We start from the raw sequence: 17,354 nt of genomic DNA on the forward strand, positions 1-17,354 counted from the left end.
CCATAAAATCCCTTAAGTCAGAGTCATTTCTCTTGCTGCCCACTCACCCATGGCGTGCAAATTTCAAACAGTACATGAGGGAAGGAGTGAAATAAAAAATTATTGTTTTTCAGCTTCACTCCTCAAAGATAACCACTGTTAAGTTTCTTGTCTCTCCCTCCATGAACATTTGTGGGCATATACAAACTTTTGCATTATTCAATTCCATGAGCAGAATTTAAAGAAATATGGATATACAGAATTTTAAATCATATCTGGTTTAAGGCAGTATATGAATAAATAAAATAAACACAAACTACGGCAAAATAAGGGGAGGCTGTGGACATTCCAAGGCAGATCTAATAACCTGCCTCCACCCACCACTCACACTCACTCTACCCCAGGACCTTAGTGGGCACTGCAGTTGGTGGCAGATGGAGTAACCCTGGTGAGTGAGTCCAGTTTGGCCTCTGACCCACTTGAGTGTTTCCTGGCCAACTCAATCCATTGCTCCAGATCTTAATTTGCTCTCCTACAAAATGAGAAGATGTTCTTTAAGGTCCTTTGAGACACCAGGATTGGAGTTGACCAACGGGCAACAAATATAAATAGGCATGCTAAGACCAAAGACTGTACTCTATGAGTGCCTGAGGCTCAGAAAGAGGAAGAGCATCACAGAGACAATCCATGTAACAGATTTCCAAGAGGAGAGGAATGTAAATAAGATTGGAGCAGTTTTTTTCTCTCCATTTCTTGAGATATGATTCATAGGAAAATCCACATCTTGTTTTACCACATAACAGAGGTACCAAGCAATATACAACGCTCCTGAAGTTTTCTTAGGATACATTAACAACCCTTCAGAAGTAGAAACAACCCATGTTTATTTATTTCTCAGCAACGTACGTTGTATTCCCACCAGCATCCGAGGGCTCATATTTTCCCATTGTCAAGAGTCGCAGATTAGTGCAATTACATACAGTAGTGATAGGGCCACAACTTAAGCCACAAGTTAACATTTAATTCTCATTTGACGCTCATTTGACAATTAGCTGACTATGAGGGAAGAGGGGGGTCTTCCTGCTGGTCATCTTGCTGGCCAGTCTACATTTGCAGAACTGAGTTAGACTAGGAGAACAAATAAATATCAAGGGCAGTAGGGAAGTGATAAGGGAGAGGGCTAAGGAGAGAGAGGGAAATGGCTCAGAAAGTAGAACCCTGTTAAATAGACCAATCCTGTTAAACATCCATTTGGCAATCTGACTTCAGGCTAACAGCAGCAAAGCCACTAATAATGGTTAAGATTCCTGGGTCTCCTGCAAACTTGGGAGAAGGGAGGTGGCATTCACAAGTGTCTACCTGATCTTCTTGCCATTTCCCAGAGGCAAGATGGGAGCTGGAGAACAAAGCCTGGAGTTATACAGCTGTGAGTTCTGCCACAACTAGACAATTACCTAGTCAATTCTGAGCATCAATTTGTTCATTTATTTAAAAAGAGATAGACAAAGGCCAGATGCGGTGGCTCACGCCAGTAATCCCAGCACTTTGGGAGGCTGAGGCACGCGGATTGCCTGAGCTCAGGAGTTTGAGACCAGCCTGGGCAACACAGTGAAACCCTGTCTCTACTAAAAATACAAAAATTTAGCCAGCTACTCGGGAGGCTGAGGCATGAGAATTGCTTAAACCTGCGAGGTGGAGGCTGCTGTGAGCTGAGATTGCACCACTTCACTCCAGCCTGGGCAACAGAGCGAGTCTCTGCCTCTAAAAAACAAACAAACAAACAAACAAAAAACAGATAGACAAAGCAATACATGCATTATGCTTGTTATGATTTGAAACTGGGGAATTCCACGGGCTATCTCCCGTGAAAGAGAGGATCCTTGAAAAATAATTCCAAGTAAAACTGAGAAATCACAGCCTAGAAAAGAAGTCATTGCTCACCTGAAAGGAATTCATATGGCGAAGGGATGAAGGCAGATTGGCATTACTCTTTGATAATATCAACAGCAGCTCCAAGCAGGTTGCAGAGGGCAGGGTTAGCGGGTGGACGCTGATGTCACTTTCCCACGAGCTGATAAGTCTGGAACACACCAACACATTAACTTTCAAAAATGCATTATCATAATTATTTGAAAAATCTGATATGAAAGAAGAAAACTCAATTGTGAGAGAAAAAGGCAAAGTACAAAAACTAGAAATAAACTATATTAAAAAACCTAAGAGAAGGAACTATTGTTATCCCCATTCGACAGCTATGAAAATGGTTTTCTGAGCTGGATAGGCCCTTATGGAACATTTAGCTCAGTGATTTTCAAACTTTTAAAAAGTGACAGAATCCTTTTGTTAAAAAAAAAAAAAAAAAAAAAAAAATCTTGTAACAGCCCCAACTTATAATACAAATAAAAGCGAAGCTGCTCTGTCTGAAGGGGAAAGGTTGGCAGGAGGCCTCCCTTCATCTTCCAGAGTGGCCCTTGAAGCATCTCTGTTATATCCTGCGGAACCTATTTGAAAATCCTTTCATTTTAGAGATCAGGAAACCAAGGGATAGAGAAGTAAAGGGATCTGTCTGAGATGAGGCAATGTGTAGAAAGTGATATGGCTGGGTCTAGAATCCTGGCTTCCTGGCTCCTCATCTAGTGCTTACAGTAAAGGGAAACATCAAAAAATAATTATGAGAAAATAAAGTAATAAGAATAGCATGAGTTTTAGGTTTTCAACTTTTCTATTTACTTATTTCCTCTCTGATCTGCGACCAAAGTGTCTCTTATCACTAATTTTAAAGATATATGTATATAATATTTATATTGGTTTATATAAATATACATGTATTTTTTGCCACTTCTATAAACTTCTCTCTGAAAAGCGATCTTTAACCAAATCAGTGGTGAATAATGGAAACTTGGAGAGAATCAGTGGTTTGGGACATAATGGATTTTAAACACTTTACAGAAGAAGTCATGGCAAATGGTTTAGATGTTTTATCAATCAGGTTACTTATTATGCTGACAGATTTCTGATGTGGGGTGATGGAGTTCACTCTCCTTTGAAGTACTGGCCAACTAGTTGAACTGGAATAAGACACTGGTCCAGTTTTAGTGTAGGGGAGAATAGATCACCTTCAACGCCCTTTTAGCTCTTAGTAGGCTCTTCAGCTGGATCTGGGAGCCAAACTGACACCAGGCAGATTAACAAGAGAAAGGCTACAAATTTTATTAGTTTTACATATACATGGTGATCTTTACAAGTAAGTGAAGTCCAAAGAAGTGGCTAAAGCAAGATGCTTTTATACATTTTTAGGCACAGAGTGATAAGTATGAGGAAAATGACAGGACAAGGAAAATGTGGCTAGAGGAAGTAAATTTTCTAGGGGAGTCACCAGAGATATATGGTGTGGGCGTGTGTAAAACAGATGGAAGATAACGTAAATATGTTTATTCGGGTCCACTGCAGTCTCCAATTCCAAGTCTCTGGTGATAAACGCTGTTTTCTCACCTTGGTATGGAGAGGGTGCCCCTCCCAGAGGAATCTTGATTGCTTGCTGCATGCAGGAAAAGACAAACCATGCCCTTTAATTTTTTTTTTTTTTAGAAAAATAGAAAATTTTAATCTTTACATACAACTTGTCAAGACCCCTGTTTTTAAAAAGGTCCCCCACTCCCCTCAAAATCTGTAGAGCATAATAAGTCTTGCCCTAAACTGACCTGATTTGTAAAATACCTTCCTCTGTGCACTTCTCCCTTCAGCCTGAGGCTCTTTGCTGATCCGCTCACAACAGAAGCAGCTTGGCTTTCCTCTGGGAGTACCACCAGCCCGCAAACCTAGAGTGTACTCTCCACCCCTGGGTCACAGAACTTCATTCTCCCCTGCTCTGTAACCCAAGGACCCTACAGCCTCTGAGGTCTAACACCCAAGCTCTTCCTTGCAGAAGAGCTGAGATGCTAAAGAGACCATTTGCAGCGTCATAATAAGCCCTTGATTTGTTGAGCTCCCACATGGCTTTCTTCAACCACCTGGCCCACTTCCTTCAACCACATTCCACTTTGGAATGCGTGTCTTTAAGGCACCAAGTGATCTTAAGAATTGGCTCTGTTTCTTCAAATCCAGTGATCCAAGTTCCCATGTCAGTGGGACCTCCAAAAAAAAAAAAGGATTGGCTCTGCTCCTAATGAATGTAAGGCCTGCCTTTTACACAGCAATTGTATGTTAGTGACAGCTGGATGCCAGTCCACACCCCTTCAAGCACCTCACAGTCCCAAACAGGATGCTCCTACAGGCCTCCCAGGGTCCTGTTAGTGGAAGAAAGGCAGCTCCAGGAAGTCTTCATCTAGCCTTCATGACGGGAAATAGTTAATCCTCTGGGAAATACGCTTGCAGTCCCGGGAAGAAAAGAGCTGTTCCTCCTTGGGGACATACACCATCATCTTGGCAATTTCATTCAGTGTCTCTTCTGTATACAGGAGCTCCTAGCTCAGGAAGGCATCCCGTCCACACAGCCTCACGAGACTCCAATTTCTCCAAAGTTTTCACCTCTAAATAATCAATATACCAATCTGACATATTTTGGGATGGCATGTCCTTCACTCATTCATAGGCAAAGGCACATTTAAGGGTCTTTTCTGCGTTTAAAAACTTATCTTACATTGATTGACTACTTCTGCTATTCTTTTTGCTTTTACTCATTATATAACATTTTCAACATTTCTCTGGAATGAAAATTAAAATGTTGCTGTCTTTTCCATAATTCAAACTTAGTGCTAGTGCAGTGGCTCTAAGCTCACTCTCCACCCACACCCCTTCCTCATGCTCTCCATAATCCACTGTTGTCTTACATATACAGTTAACTGGGCCTGGAAGGCAGTTATCCTTGCTGCTGAATTTCTGTTCATCCTGTGAGACCCACTTACATATCATTTCTTAGAGATATTGTCCTGTTTCCTTTATAAGAACTTGCCTAATACCATACTTATATCACTTATATACTAGTAAGGCATTTGTAAGTGATATAAATATGGTATTAGGCAAGTTCTTATAAAGGAAACAAATGCCTTACTAGTATTCTTATTTGGGATATGTCTATGTCTCTAATTCTTTCTAGATCAGACATGAGTGATTTCCTCTAACTTTCTCATCTTCTTCGGAAATAAAGATTTAAAAGTTGCCTCAATGTTGCTTTTCTGCAGACACAGTCAGGTATTAACCTCTTACTGGCTAAAATAAATACCTTTTCAATTTTCTCACTGACATTTGTATGTTCAATAAAACAACTCAAGTTTTCAGAATTTATACCCCTGACCCCAACTCCTGCCACCCACAATAGCGTTCACTAAAGCTACTTTCATTCTGAATTTTTTTAAAAAGTATGGTGAAAAGGTTTTTGCTTTTTCTGAATTGGATCTCTTGCCCTGGATTGTGAATGTTCCTTGGGAACTCATCAGTGAGTGAATCTCTAAGCCCTATTCCAGGCCCATGATGCTTTGGACCTTCTCGAAATGTGGTAAACACTGTAGCCTGGACCACGGCCTACCACGGTAGAAAGCATCTCAAGACAGTCACTTTTTCATCATTTTCCATTCCTGTTTGGGCAGTAATATATTTGCAAGAGAAAGGGAAAATGGTAAATTATGCAAATAAATATTTTGAAGACACAGTTACTTAGTTAATTACGGCTATAACATGGTTGCCTTTTATTTTTACAAAATTATTTCAGTTTTGTAAGCCTAAGGCCTTAGGTTTCTTCTGACTATCACTTATCCTATGCCTAACACATCCAGGCACCAGGTCAGGCACTTTAGTTATATTTGTTGTCTCTAATCCTAAAGCAGCCCTGAACGGTAGGCATCATTCATCCCATTTTAAAAATAGGAAACCAAAGGCAGAGAAGTTAAGTGATTGTCCAACATCATGCAGTTAGCAAGAAGTGGGACCAGGATTCAGTCAGGTCAGCCCAAATGCAAAGTCTGTGCTATTCGCACCACACCACACTGACTGCTGAGGACACTGTATATATTATCCTCTCCAAGCAAACCATAAGTAGGAATTTAATAACTGAATCTGCTAATGCCTACTTCTTCTGCAAGATAACTCTTTGGCTTGCAAAATATAGTTGAGTATTTTGATCTTTTTTTAAGAAGTTATTCGGTGGGTGGATCACCTGAGGTCGGGAGTTTGAGACCAGCCTGATCAACATGGAGAAACCCTGTCTCTACTAAAATACAAAAAATTAGCCAGGCGTGGTGGTGCATGCCTGTAATCCCAGCTACTTGGGAGGCTGAGGCAGGGGAATTGTTGGAACCCGGGAGGCAGAGGTTGTGGTAGGCTGAGATCGTGCCATTGCTCTCCAGCCTGGGCAACAATAAAACAAAAAAAACCCAAAAAAGATGCTAATTTATTTTGTACGTGTGTGTGTGTGTGTGTGTGTGTGTGTGTGTGTGTCTGTATTACTTTAAAACTTGACTAGGAAAGGCAGTAAGATAGAAAATGAAAAATACTCATGTTAGAGTAAGTGAAAATAACACGTGAGGAGAAAAAAAGATTAGGAGGCAATACACTCACGGTTGTTTCCACTACAGGAAAATAATAATCTGGTTTCTACATTTTCTTCTTTACACTTTTATTTTTCAAGTGTTATTTTTATAATCAAAAGCAAGTTAATGTTATGCTGTTGATGTGATTTCTGGTTCAGACAAAGGAAATTTTAAATGCTGCTTAAAAGTTTCAACATGCTGCTAAATGGCTATGGTACGACCTATCAAAAATGGACACTCAAACAGAAATAAAAATACATTGGCACCGCCTTGTCACTCACCAGTGAGTGATCACGGACAAGCACTCTGGAGCCTAATTTCCTCACAGGACCTTGGAGTCAGGTACACAACCTGTCCAATGTATCAAACTATCAAAATTTATACAAAAGGACATTGTTACAGTAATGATAACCACAGTCACAAAAAAGATACAATTAGTTATCATGTTAGTTACCCATGTCTCTATGTAATTACAGACATTTGCATGGTATGTAAATCCAACATTGGCATTTTAAAATTAATCCTTAACATATTCTGTGATTTAACAATTTTTATTCCCATTGAAGTGCATAAAGGAAAAGAGTGTTATCTTGATCACAGGGCCAATAAATGATAGGAAAATCTCAAGCATGATCTTTACCATCTAAATCCCATTCTTTTTAATATTCCATGAACAAGGCAAAAGTATATTAGGCATTATTTAATTCCACCCAAAGAGATTAAAAACCCCAAAGTCAAATGATAGGGTAAATTCTAGATATCTCAAAACACTTCATCTTAAAATAATTTGAACATTCTTATTTTTGAAATTAGACAAATCAGCTAGGTCTAATATTGCTCAAATTTCTAATGTTCATCCTGCTCTTTCTATTCCCACAGTACATTTTTCATGAGTCTCAGGACTTATTTCTAATGTTATGATTTATAAACTTTCTCTGTAATTTCAATCACATAAAATATTACTTTAATCACAGGAAGCATTCATACATATGAACAAAGAAAGTAATAAATAAAAAATGAAATTAGTTGTTTAGGAGAGTAAGAACTACAGGTAACTTTCCCTCAAAACTTCAGGTAAAGTTTTCATCTTTTTTTTTTTTTTTTTTTTTTTAGGGAGAAAGAAATAAAAGAGAACAAAATGGAAAGAGGAAGAAATGGCTTGGCATACTGAATCCACACAGCATATCCTAAAACAATCACCAAACTCATTATGTGGAATTTAGGACATATGCTGATAAAACCAGAGGTGTCACTTGCAACTCTGCCCATGACTCACATATTATATTAGTCTTGGTTCTCTAGAGAAACAGAACTAATAAGACAGATAGATATATAGGGAAGTTTATTAAGGAATGTTAACTCACACAACCATAAGGTCCCACAATAGGCTGTTTGCAAGCTAAGGAGCAAGGAAACTAGTCCCAGTCCCAAAGCCAAAGAACTTGGAGTTCAATGTTCCAGAACAGGAAGCATCCAGCATGGGAGAAGCAGGTAGGCTGGGAGGCTAAGTCAATTTAGCCTTTTCATGTTTTTCTGCCTGCTTTATATCCTGGCTGAGCTGGCAGTTGATTAGATGATGCCCACCCAGATTAAGGGTGGGTCTGCCTTTCCCAGCCTACTGACTCAAATGTTAATCTCCTTTGGCAACACCCTCACAGACACACCCAGGATCAACACTTTTCATCCTTCAATCCAATGCAGTTGACATTCAGTATGAACCATCATAAATATCAATACAAATGTCTGTTGATCAAGCATTTTAAGAACCATAGGGCAGAATCTGGAACATTTCTGGTATTTCCTATAAAGACATCACAGACTATTGGACCTAAATCAGTAATCATCCACTATAAGTCAATAAGAAAGATACTTCAAAAGGAACAATGAACTAAACATCAATTGAAACTTACTTCTGTGATTTTTAAAGTACTGAGAGAGGAAAAGCTTTCCTAGGAGACCAGAACTGTCAGTCAGATGACCTTAGTCTAACAGACCAAAATACAAGTAGAGGACACACCATCCTTCTTTCTAAACTTTTGCCTTGTCAAAATTCCCTAGAGAAGCAACTACAGCCTATCTATTTTCAAAGAGGCATTGAGAACGGGAAAAAAGTCACTTTCTATCGCTTCTAACAAATATGGTGAAATTGAGAATGAATCAAACCAATCAATATCAAGAAAAGAACCTGAGTAAACAGAAAGGTGATATAGTCTTCTAGGAAACATGGAGGTTGTTTAATGTAACACAGGTTAAAATGACAATAGAAATGATATAACAACTCTACCAAAATTAAAATATTTAAAAGGAATCCAACATATTATTGTGTAGAGAAGAAAAAATGGTATGTATGAGAGAGCTCAAGATGAAAATATTTAACTTAAACCTCGTTTCTCATATTTTAGTAGATAATTTGAACTCTTCAACCCTAGACGAACCTAAGAAAGCAAAGAGCCTATTAAAGATATTGAAATATTATGTTGCTTATACCTGTAAATTTTAGATGCTCACTTTCAAAGCTATACCAATGATATGTCCATCAATTTAAGCTCTCAAACTAGCAAAACAAGCAAATGGCAACAACTTAGTGATAGAATTTTTATAAACATTCATCTATTTAATACATAACCAAAATTTTAAAATTCTTATAAGCCACTCTTAGGAATACAACATTTTGAAACATCTAAATATATTGAAATGTCTGTTCTGATTAGCCATATTGAGTGCATTATACTTAAAATATTTCAAAAGCATTAATTAAATAAAAATAGACCCTGAAAAAATGCACATACAAACTACTGTTTGTCCAAATAAAGTTCATTAAGTAATGAACAGTATCCACAAGAAAATTTTTCTTTGAAAATGACAGAAGAAAAATTTGACCCTTTTAAATCACAAATGCCAAAATTGGTCTTTAATTCTCTTTGAATTAAAGGGATCTTGAGAGAATTTAAGTACACAATTCCTGAATGCTATGCCTTTCAAACTTTGCCCATATGACGGTAAGTTTGTCAAGGTAAATCTCCCACACATCAGAAAGCATGGGGAAAATGGTTCTCATTTAAATAAGATACCAATAAGAGAGTCTCGAAATTAAATGTATTACTTCATGCCAAAAAATAAGAACTTTTGTCTTTTACAAATGCTTGTATCATTGCAAAACAGCAGTCACTGAGAACACAGAAATTAGACTGGGAACACTTTCATTAAAGAAGAGAACAGTGGCTCATGCCTGTAATCCCAGCACTTTGGGATGCCGAGGCCAGTGGATCACCTGAGGTCAGGAGTTCAAGACCAGCCTGACCAACATGGAGAAACCCCATCTCTACTAAAAATACAAAAAATTAGCCAGGTGTGGTGGCGCATGCCTGTAATCCCAGTTACTCGGGAGACTGAAGCAGGAGAATCGCTAGAACTTGGGAGGCGGAGGTTGCGGTGAGCTGAGATAGCGCCATTGTCCTCCAGCCTGGACAACAAGAGTGAAACTCCATCTCAAAAAAAAAAAAAAAAGAAGAAGAAGAAGAGAATCCACCCTACAAACAAGCCTGTCAGAAACTTCATGATTAGAAGTAATATAATTAAGAACATAATAATTAGAAGTCTATCTAAAGAGGCCAGCTACTTCTTCAGATTTTAAAAAACTTTTCATTACGGAAAATTTCAAATACAAATTCAAAAATAAGAGAGAAAAGTATAATGAACCCATGAACCCAAGACCCAGCTTCAAGCCATCATTCTCACACGGCCAACTTTGTTTCATTTGTATCTCCACACGCCCCCAACCCCTCTGAATTATTTTGGAGGAAATCCCAGACAACATATCATTCATTTCACGAGGAAATAATTCAGTATGTATCTTTAAAGATAGATTCTTTTAAAAAGAATATCCACAATATAATGTATTACACTTTGCAAAAAGTAACAGTTCTTTCATATCAGGTCTGTAGTTAGGGCTCAAATATCCTCAACTGCCTCAATTATTTTTTTTTTAATAGTTTCAGTTTGGACTAAATAAGATCCATATATTGCAACTGACTGGTATGTCTTTTAAGGCATTCCTCATCTGTATGCCACATATTGTATGATGCCATTTATATAAAATGCTCAGAATAGGCAAATCCATAAAGACAGAAAGCAGGTTAGGGATTGTCAGGGGCTGGAAGGAGGAATGGGGAGTGATTGCTAGTGGGCAGAGTTTCATTTTAGGGTGGCGGAAATATTCTGAAATTAGATAGTGATAGTGGTACAACCTTGTTGTACTTAAAATATACTTAAAAACCACTGAATTGTACCCTTTAAAAGAACAAATTTTATGGTATGTATATCATATTTAAATTTAACAAAAAAAGAATTTGTGGAAAAATTAAATCAGCTCTAGGGATACCTATAGATCTATTCAGCTCTTTCTTATCAAGATGGATGGATGCTGAATACACTGATTTAATTATGTAACAGTGAACTAGTAGAACTAGTAAATATTCCCAACAGAAACTCAAACATTATTATGGTTGCTATTGGAATTAATTCTAGAAAATTTTCACTTGCAAACAAAATGTGAGACAAATTGGTCTCTATACTATGCAGTTCATCACCTTAAAAGTATTTTTTTCATTTTTTTATTTTATTAATCTTTTATTTCCATTCCCTGCCTCAAATGGGAAAATCAAGCCCCACATGATTTACTCTGTCAAGCTGGCATCTGCTCTCCCTTGTCCTTCATTTTTTCCATTTTAAATATTTAAACCATTTCTTCCCACTTTTTGTTCTGAGATAACTGTAGAGTCACATGCATTTGTAAGAAATACAGAGATGCTGTCTATCCTTCACCCTGCTTCCCCCAATGGTAACATTCTGGATAACTACATCAATATTGATATAATTCACCAACCTTTTCTAAACCTCATGTTTAAACATGCATTCATTTGTGTGTGTCTGTGTATTTACTTCTAGGCAATTATTTCACAGTGCAGACTCGTGTGACCACATTAACACTGAACAGCCAACATACAGAACAGTTCCATTATGAGGATCTCTTAAGATAACTCTTTAGAGGCACAACCACCTCCCTTCCCCATCGCCTCCACTCCCTACCCCCGGGCAACCACTAATCTGTTCTTCATCTCTATAATTTTGTTATTTCAAGAATGTTACATAAGTAGAATCATATGATACGTAGTCTGTTTTTATAACTCACCATAATTCCCTCGGGATTCATCCAAGTAATTGTATCAACAGTTCATATTTTTTTTCTTTTTTAAAAAGAGATGGGGTCCTGCTCTGTCACCTAGGCTGGAGTGCAGTAGCGTGATCATAGCTCACTGCAGTTTTGAATTCCTGGGCTCAAGTGATCCTCCCACCTCAACCTCCTGAGAAGCTGATTCTAGAGGCATGCACTGTTACACCAGGCTAAGTTTAAAAAAAAAAAATTTAAGAGACGGATCACTATATTATCGAGGCTAGTTTCAAACTCCTGGCCTCAAGCAATCCTCCCACCTCAGTCTCCAGAATAGGTGCAACCACAGGCTACTCAACTCCATACCTAGCTTTCATTCCTTTTTATAACTGAGTAAATTTCCATGGAATATAATCACAGTTGTTTATCCATTCATCTACTGAAGGACATTTGGGCTGATTTCAGTTTGGGGCTATTATAAATAATAGCTACGAGCTGCTATGAACATCTGTGTACAGGTTTTAGGGTGAACATTAAGTTTTCATTTCTCCAGGATAAAAGCCCCCAAAATGCAATTGCTGGGTCATATGATAAGCACGTGCTTAAAAAGTTCTTAATTTTAATGTAATCAAGCTTTTGTATTTTTAAAGCTTACCACTTTTTGTGTCCTGTTTAAGAAATCTTTGCCAAATCCCATATTGTACTGCATTCTCCCCCTTTTAACCTCCCTCACCTCTCCCTATTTCCCCTGCCCCCTCACCCCATCACTGTTCTCTCACTATCCACTGACCACTCTCTGCCCTCAAATCAACTGCTCTGGGACTAATAATTCACTCTCTTTAATGGCTATATAACACATCAAGGTGTCTATGTCTAAAATACTATACCTTGGTTATCTTTTCTCCCAGTTTTCTTTCCCTGCTATGAACAATATTACAATAAGGTACTTGCTTACATTTCTTTATATTCTGGTACTCTGATTTGTTTGGAATAGAATCTCAAGAGTGGTAATATCAGATTGAGGTATATTTGCATTTTTTAATTTTAATAGATATTTCTGGAAAGTCTGTGCCAATTCACATTTCCACAACCAGTCATCAGAGTACTCTTTGCCCCATATTCCTGCTAACAGTGAACTAACAGTTGGGGTTTTTAAAGTCTGATGGAAGTAAAATTATTCTGTGCTATTCATCTGGTTTATATTTGCTTAATTCTAGTGAACTAGAGTTTCTTTTCATATATTTGTTGGCTGTTTGGATTTGCTTTCTGTGAATTACATTTTAAAAATTTTATCTTATTTTCAAATTTTGTTGAGTCATTTGCAGAGGTGCTTCATTGTACAACTTCAGGAATGCCATCAGTAGCCTTAATTATTAGGCCTTTTCTCATCGGTTTGTAAGCAATATTCAAAATCAAATTATAAATGGCAAAATGTACAATTATCGCAATTGAAATCAGGAAGTAGACAGGAGTGGTCACTGTCATTGATTAACGCTTTCTTGTAAAGGAGATGTTAAAATTAATCCCATTTTCCCCTGGCTATATGACTATTTTACTTAGCCTGAGAGACTGTGTTAACAACAAGAGTTAAGAAAATGTGCCCAAGATATTTATGTAAAAAGCAAGAATCTCTCTATTACACAGGGCAGGGGTGGGGGTGGGGGTCGGGGTGGGGTGGGGTGGGGTGGAAATGAAGCCTAAAAATAGTAAGGAAAAACATTCCCCTTTTACAATAAGAACATCACTATAAAAATACTTAGAAAGAGGCCAGGTGCAGTGGCTCACGACTCTAATCCCACTTTGAGAGGCCGAGGTGGGCGGATTGCTTGAGCTCAGGAGTTTGAAACCAGCCTGGGCAACATAGTGAAATCCCGTCTTTACTAAAAATACAAAAAAGTAGCCTGGCATGGTGGCACATGCCTGTGGGCTCAACTACTTGGGAGGCTGAGGTAGGAGGATACCTTGAACCCAGGGGGTGGAGGTTGCAGTGAGCCAAGATCGTCCCACTGTACTCCAGACCAAGTGACAGAGTGAGACCCTTTCTAAAAACAAAACAAAACAAACTTAGCAAATATAACAAAAAAGACAAAGAGATACAGAAATTAGACTACATAACCTTACTCAAGAACATAAAACAAGACATGAAAAAATGGAAAGATATACTTAATATCATAAAAGTGTCAATAGTCCCAAAATTTATATTTTAATTTAATGTAATTTCAGTTAGCATCCCAAAGGGGTTGGTTTTCATCAGAACTGGATAAAATAATATTACTTGCAAGAATAAATGTTTGAAAATGACCATGGTAAAAAGAATGCTGTAGGCATATTTGCTTTCCAGATACCAAAACATATAATAAAACTAATGTAATCAAGTCAACATGGTGTTAATATAGAAGTAGACAAATAGATCCATGGAACAAAACACAAAATCCAAAAATAGACCCTAATGAAATGTAACATATTTCTATGGTGTTTACTCATAGTAATATAATAGAACATGATATACTATTATATATATAATATAATATATATAACTATATATAATAGAACATGATATAATACAATAGAAATAATATACTATTACAATTTGAGGACGAAAAATTGATTATTTATTAAGGGTGATAGTTCAAAAAACCACTCATCTGGAAGAAAATAAATATAAAAACCTATCATATCATTTTCAAAAATAAATTCAAGATGTATTACAGGCATATATGTAAAAATAAAATAAATCTTGCCAAAAACTCTAAAAAACTACTACAAACCCAAATCTATAAGGGTTTTATAATTTTAAAAAATTGTATTGCTAACAAAAAAAATTTTAAATCACAGGCAGAGGGCAGAAAATCTCATTGACAGAAAGAATCTCTGTGAATTTATAAAAAGAGGACAAAGGACAGAAATTCATTTTTAAAAAAGGTTTTTAAGTAGTGATTTTTAAACAATTTTGAAGGTCATAGGACTCAATGACAATACGGTTAAAACTAGGGACTCTTGGCCGGGCGTTGTGGCTCACGCCTGTAATCCCAGCACTTTGGGAGGTCGAGGCGGGCAGATCACAAGGTCAGGAGATCGAGACCATCCTGGCTAACACAGTGAAACCCCATTTCTACTAAAAATACAAAAAATTAGCCGGGCGTGGTGGCAGGCATCTGTAGTCCCAGCTACTCGGGAGGCTGAGGCAGGAGAATCGCTTGAACCCGGGAGGCAGAGGTTGCAGTGAGTTGAGGTCACGCCACTGCACTCCAGCCTGGGTGACAGAGCAAGACTCTGTCTCAAAACAAAAAAAAAAACAAAAACAAAAAACAAAAAACTAGGGACTCTCTCCCCTCAACAACATTCATTTTACAAAGAGGATTTTGCATATGATTTTGGGTGTTTCTCAGATCATCCCCTCTCCAAGTCCATTCATTGCCTTCTTTTATATAAATAGAATCATACAATATGTGGTCTTTTTGGTCTGGCTTCTTTCACTTAGCATAATGTTTTCAAGATTCGTGGACCCCTGAGTAAGGATCGCTGCTTTTCAGTCAAAATTCTCTTTTTCTAATTTACCATTTTTTTGACAAAATAATTAAAACAGTTCCATTTTGAACTAACTTCTAATTATATATTATAATATTTGTTAACACATTAATAAATATAACCACTTAGGAAAAGTTTTCAAAAATAAGATCTTTTGGCTCACATTTTTACTATGTTCTATTATATTACCAGAGGAAATCAGTTAAAAACTTACGAGGCTGAGAAATGCATTTCCAATCCTCTAATCACACTCCTAAGTAACTGGCAGTCAAAGTATGCGGGTTGAGACATAATAAATTAGGTCCACTCTAATAACATTCTCATAAGTAAATCTGACACTTGGCATTACTAGATTCCCTTGTCCCATAGGGGCCAAACTCAGCTGACACTTTCATTAATCAGCATTACCCACTCTGTCCCAAAGTGGAAGTCCTTTGCCAGTGTGAATGCAAAGTGTTTAGGATGCATAAGGTACAAAGCAAGGATTAAAGATGTTTTCTTTTTTTAAAATATTGAGACAGGGTGTTGCTATGTTGCCCAGGCTGATCTGGAATTCCTAGCCTCAAGTGATCCTCCTGTCTTGGCCTCCCAAAGTGCTGAGATTACAGGCATGAGCTACCACACCTGGCCTCTATTTTTTTAAATAGTTGTTGACGTCTTTTTTAAGTTTATTTTTGCCAGAAAGAATTTTTAAAAAACATGTCAGGAAATATATTTAATTTATTAATATTGATATTACTGGTATTGATAAAATGGCATTATTTATAGATGCTTTATTTGGAGTTGTATTAGAGGTATTCAAAATGTTTGATATTTTCTTCTTTGATGATTTCCTAGACCTGGTATAACAAATAGGTTCTCTTCATTTTTCAATTCAGATTGGTTGGCAGTGATTGTGTTGAAATAGATGGTGAGACCAGAGATAGATGGTGAAACCACATCTGGTCTCAGCAGAAAAGAGAGAGATGATCTAGCAGAGCTCTCTCAGCCCATGCCTTCAGAATGGGGTGGGTTCTGGTTGTTTGCATCATATGCAACTACAGAGTTCCATTCCTACCCTTACAGAGTACCATCATCTTCAGTATCCTTGGCTTCCCTTTATACCTCTTCCCAAGTCTATCCTCAGATGCCCTTCCTTTGGAAACCCAGATAACCGTTCTTTCACAAGAGGGCAGTTGGCAATGGTATAACTCAATTCACATGAATAAGGCCGGACCAATCTTGGTATCTTAGCTACTAGTGACTGAATTTCATAACCCTAAGTCATAAGTGGATTTCTCTGACCCATTAGAAGACAAATTCTAATGACTAAGAATTCTATCCCTCCCTCCATGGGAAGAGATGAGAATCCAAATACCAAGATCTCATGCTACCTGTGCAAGAGCCCTTGATTTTGGAAAATGCCCTCAAGTTTAAGCCTTTAGATCTTTTGTGAAGTCACATGTCAATGTAACTCTAGTAGAGTTGATTTTAAGTCTGCTCTTAAAAATAATCATATAAAAATATAAGCTATATGTTGGAAATACCCTGGTTTTAGTTCAGATACTTAAAAATGGTACATAATTCTACAAATTTAAATGTACATAAAAATATAGTTTGGTATTCTTTGTTGTACCGTTTATGTTGCAGACTGCTATAATTTCAAGAAGTTATATAAATAAAATGATGCACTTTAGGACATTTTCCATTTTTGAAATCTGAACATGAATCATTCACATAACCAAAAATTATATTTTTAAAAAGAAATACACGTCTAGTCTATCCTTCTAAAGTAACTGTTCTCTTAAATAAGCTATGACAGAAATAAAATCATTACCAGTTAACTTTGAAAACACATATGTTTAAGAGTATTGTTTTAAAGAATATGCTATAAAATTATTTTAAAAAGCTATATAAATGAGAAGCTACTAATGTTCTGAAATCTGTTGTTTCTACCACAGGTAAAAGCTTATTCAGGAATCCCCAAAGTTGTATGATTGAATAAAAGACAACACCATATTATAGTACAAAAAACAAAAAAACAAGATAAAACTGGCCACACACATTTTATGTAAAGTAGGAGAATCAATTTCCCAAGTTATTTGGCATAGAGAAAAATTCATTTCTACCAACTTGGATTTGATTCTCCTATAAGAATTTGATTTGTATGCACC

At 37.1% G+C, this 17,354-nt stretch overlaps 1 protein-coding gene across 5 annotated transcripts in view; it reads right to left on the reverse strand.

Moving 5' to 3' along the window:
- The window catches only part of UBE3D (ubiquitin protein ligase E3D), a 186,432-nt gene that overhangs the window by 78,396 nt on the left and 90,682 nt on the right, over positions 1-17,354 (reverse strand). For 3 of the 5 annotated variants that reach the window (XM_054556710.2, NM_001131170.1, XM_063724597.1), the window contains 1 exon segment: positions 1,921-2,059. The exons of 1 other annotated variant lie outside the window; for it this stretch is intronic. In XM_054556710.2, the coding sequence (XP_054412685.2) occupies positions 1,921-2,059 (139 nt within the window). 5 annotated transcript variants of the gene reach the window in all.

Source organism: Pongo abelii, chromosome 5, assembly GCF_028885655.2.
Source record: "Pongo abelii isolate AG06213 chromosome 5, NHGRI_mPonAbe1-v2.0_pri, whole genome shotgun sequence".
Classification (NCBI taxonomy): Eukaryota; Metazoa; Chordata; class Mammalia; order Primates; family Hominidae; genus Pongo; species Pongo abelii.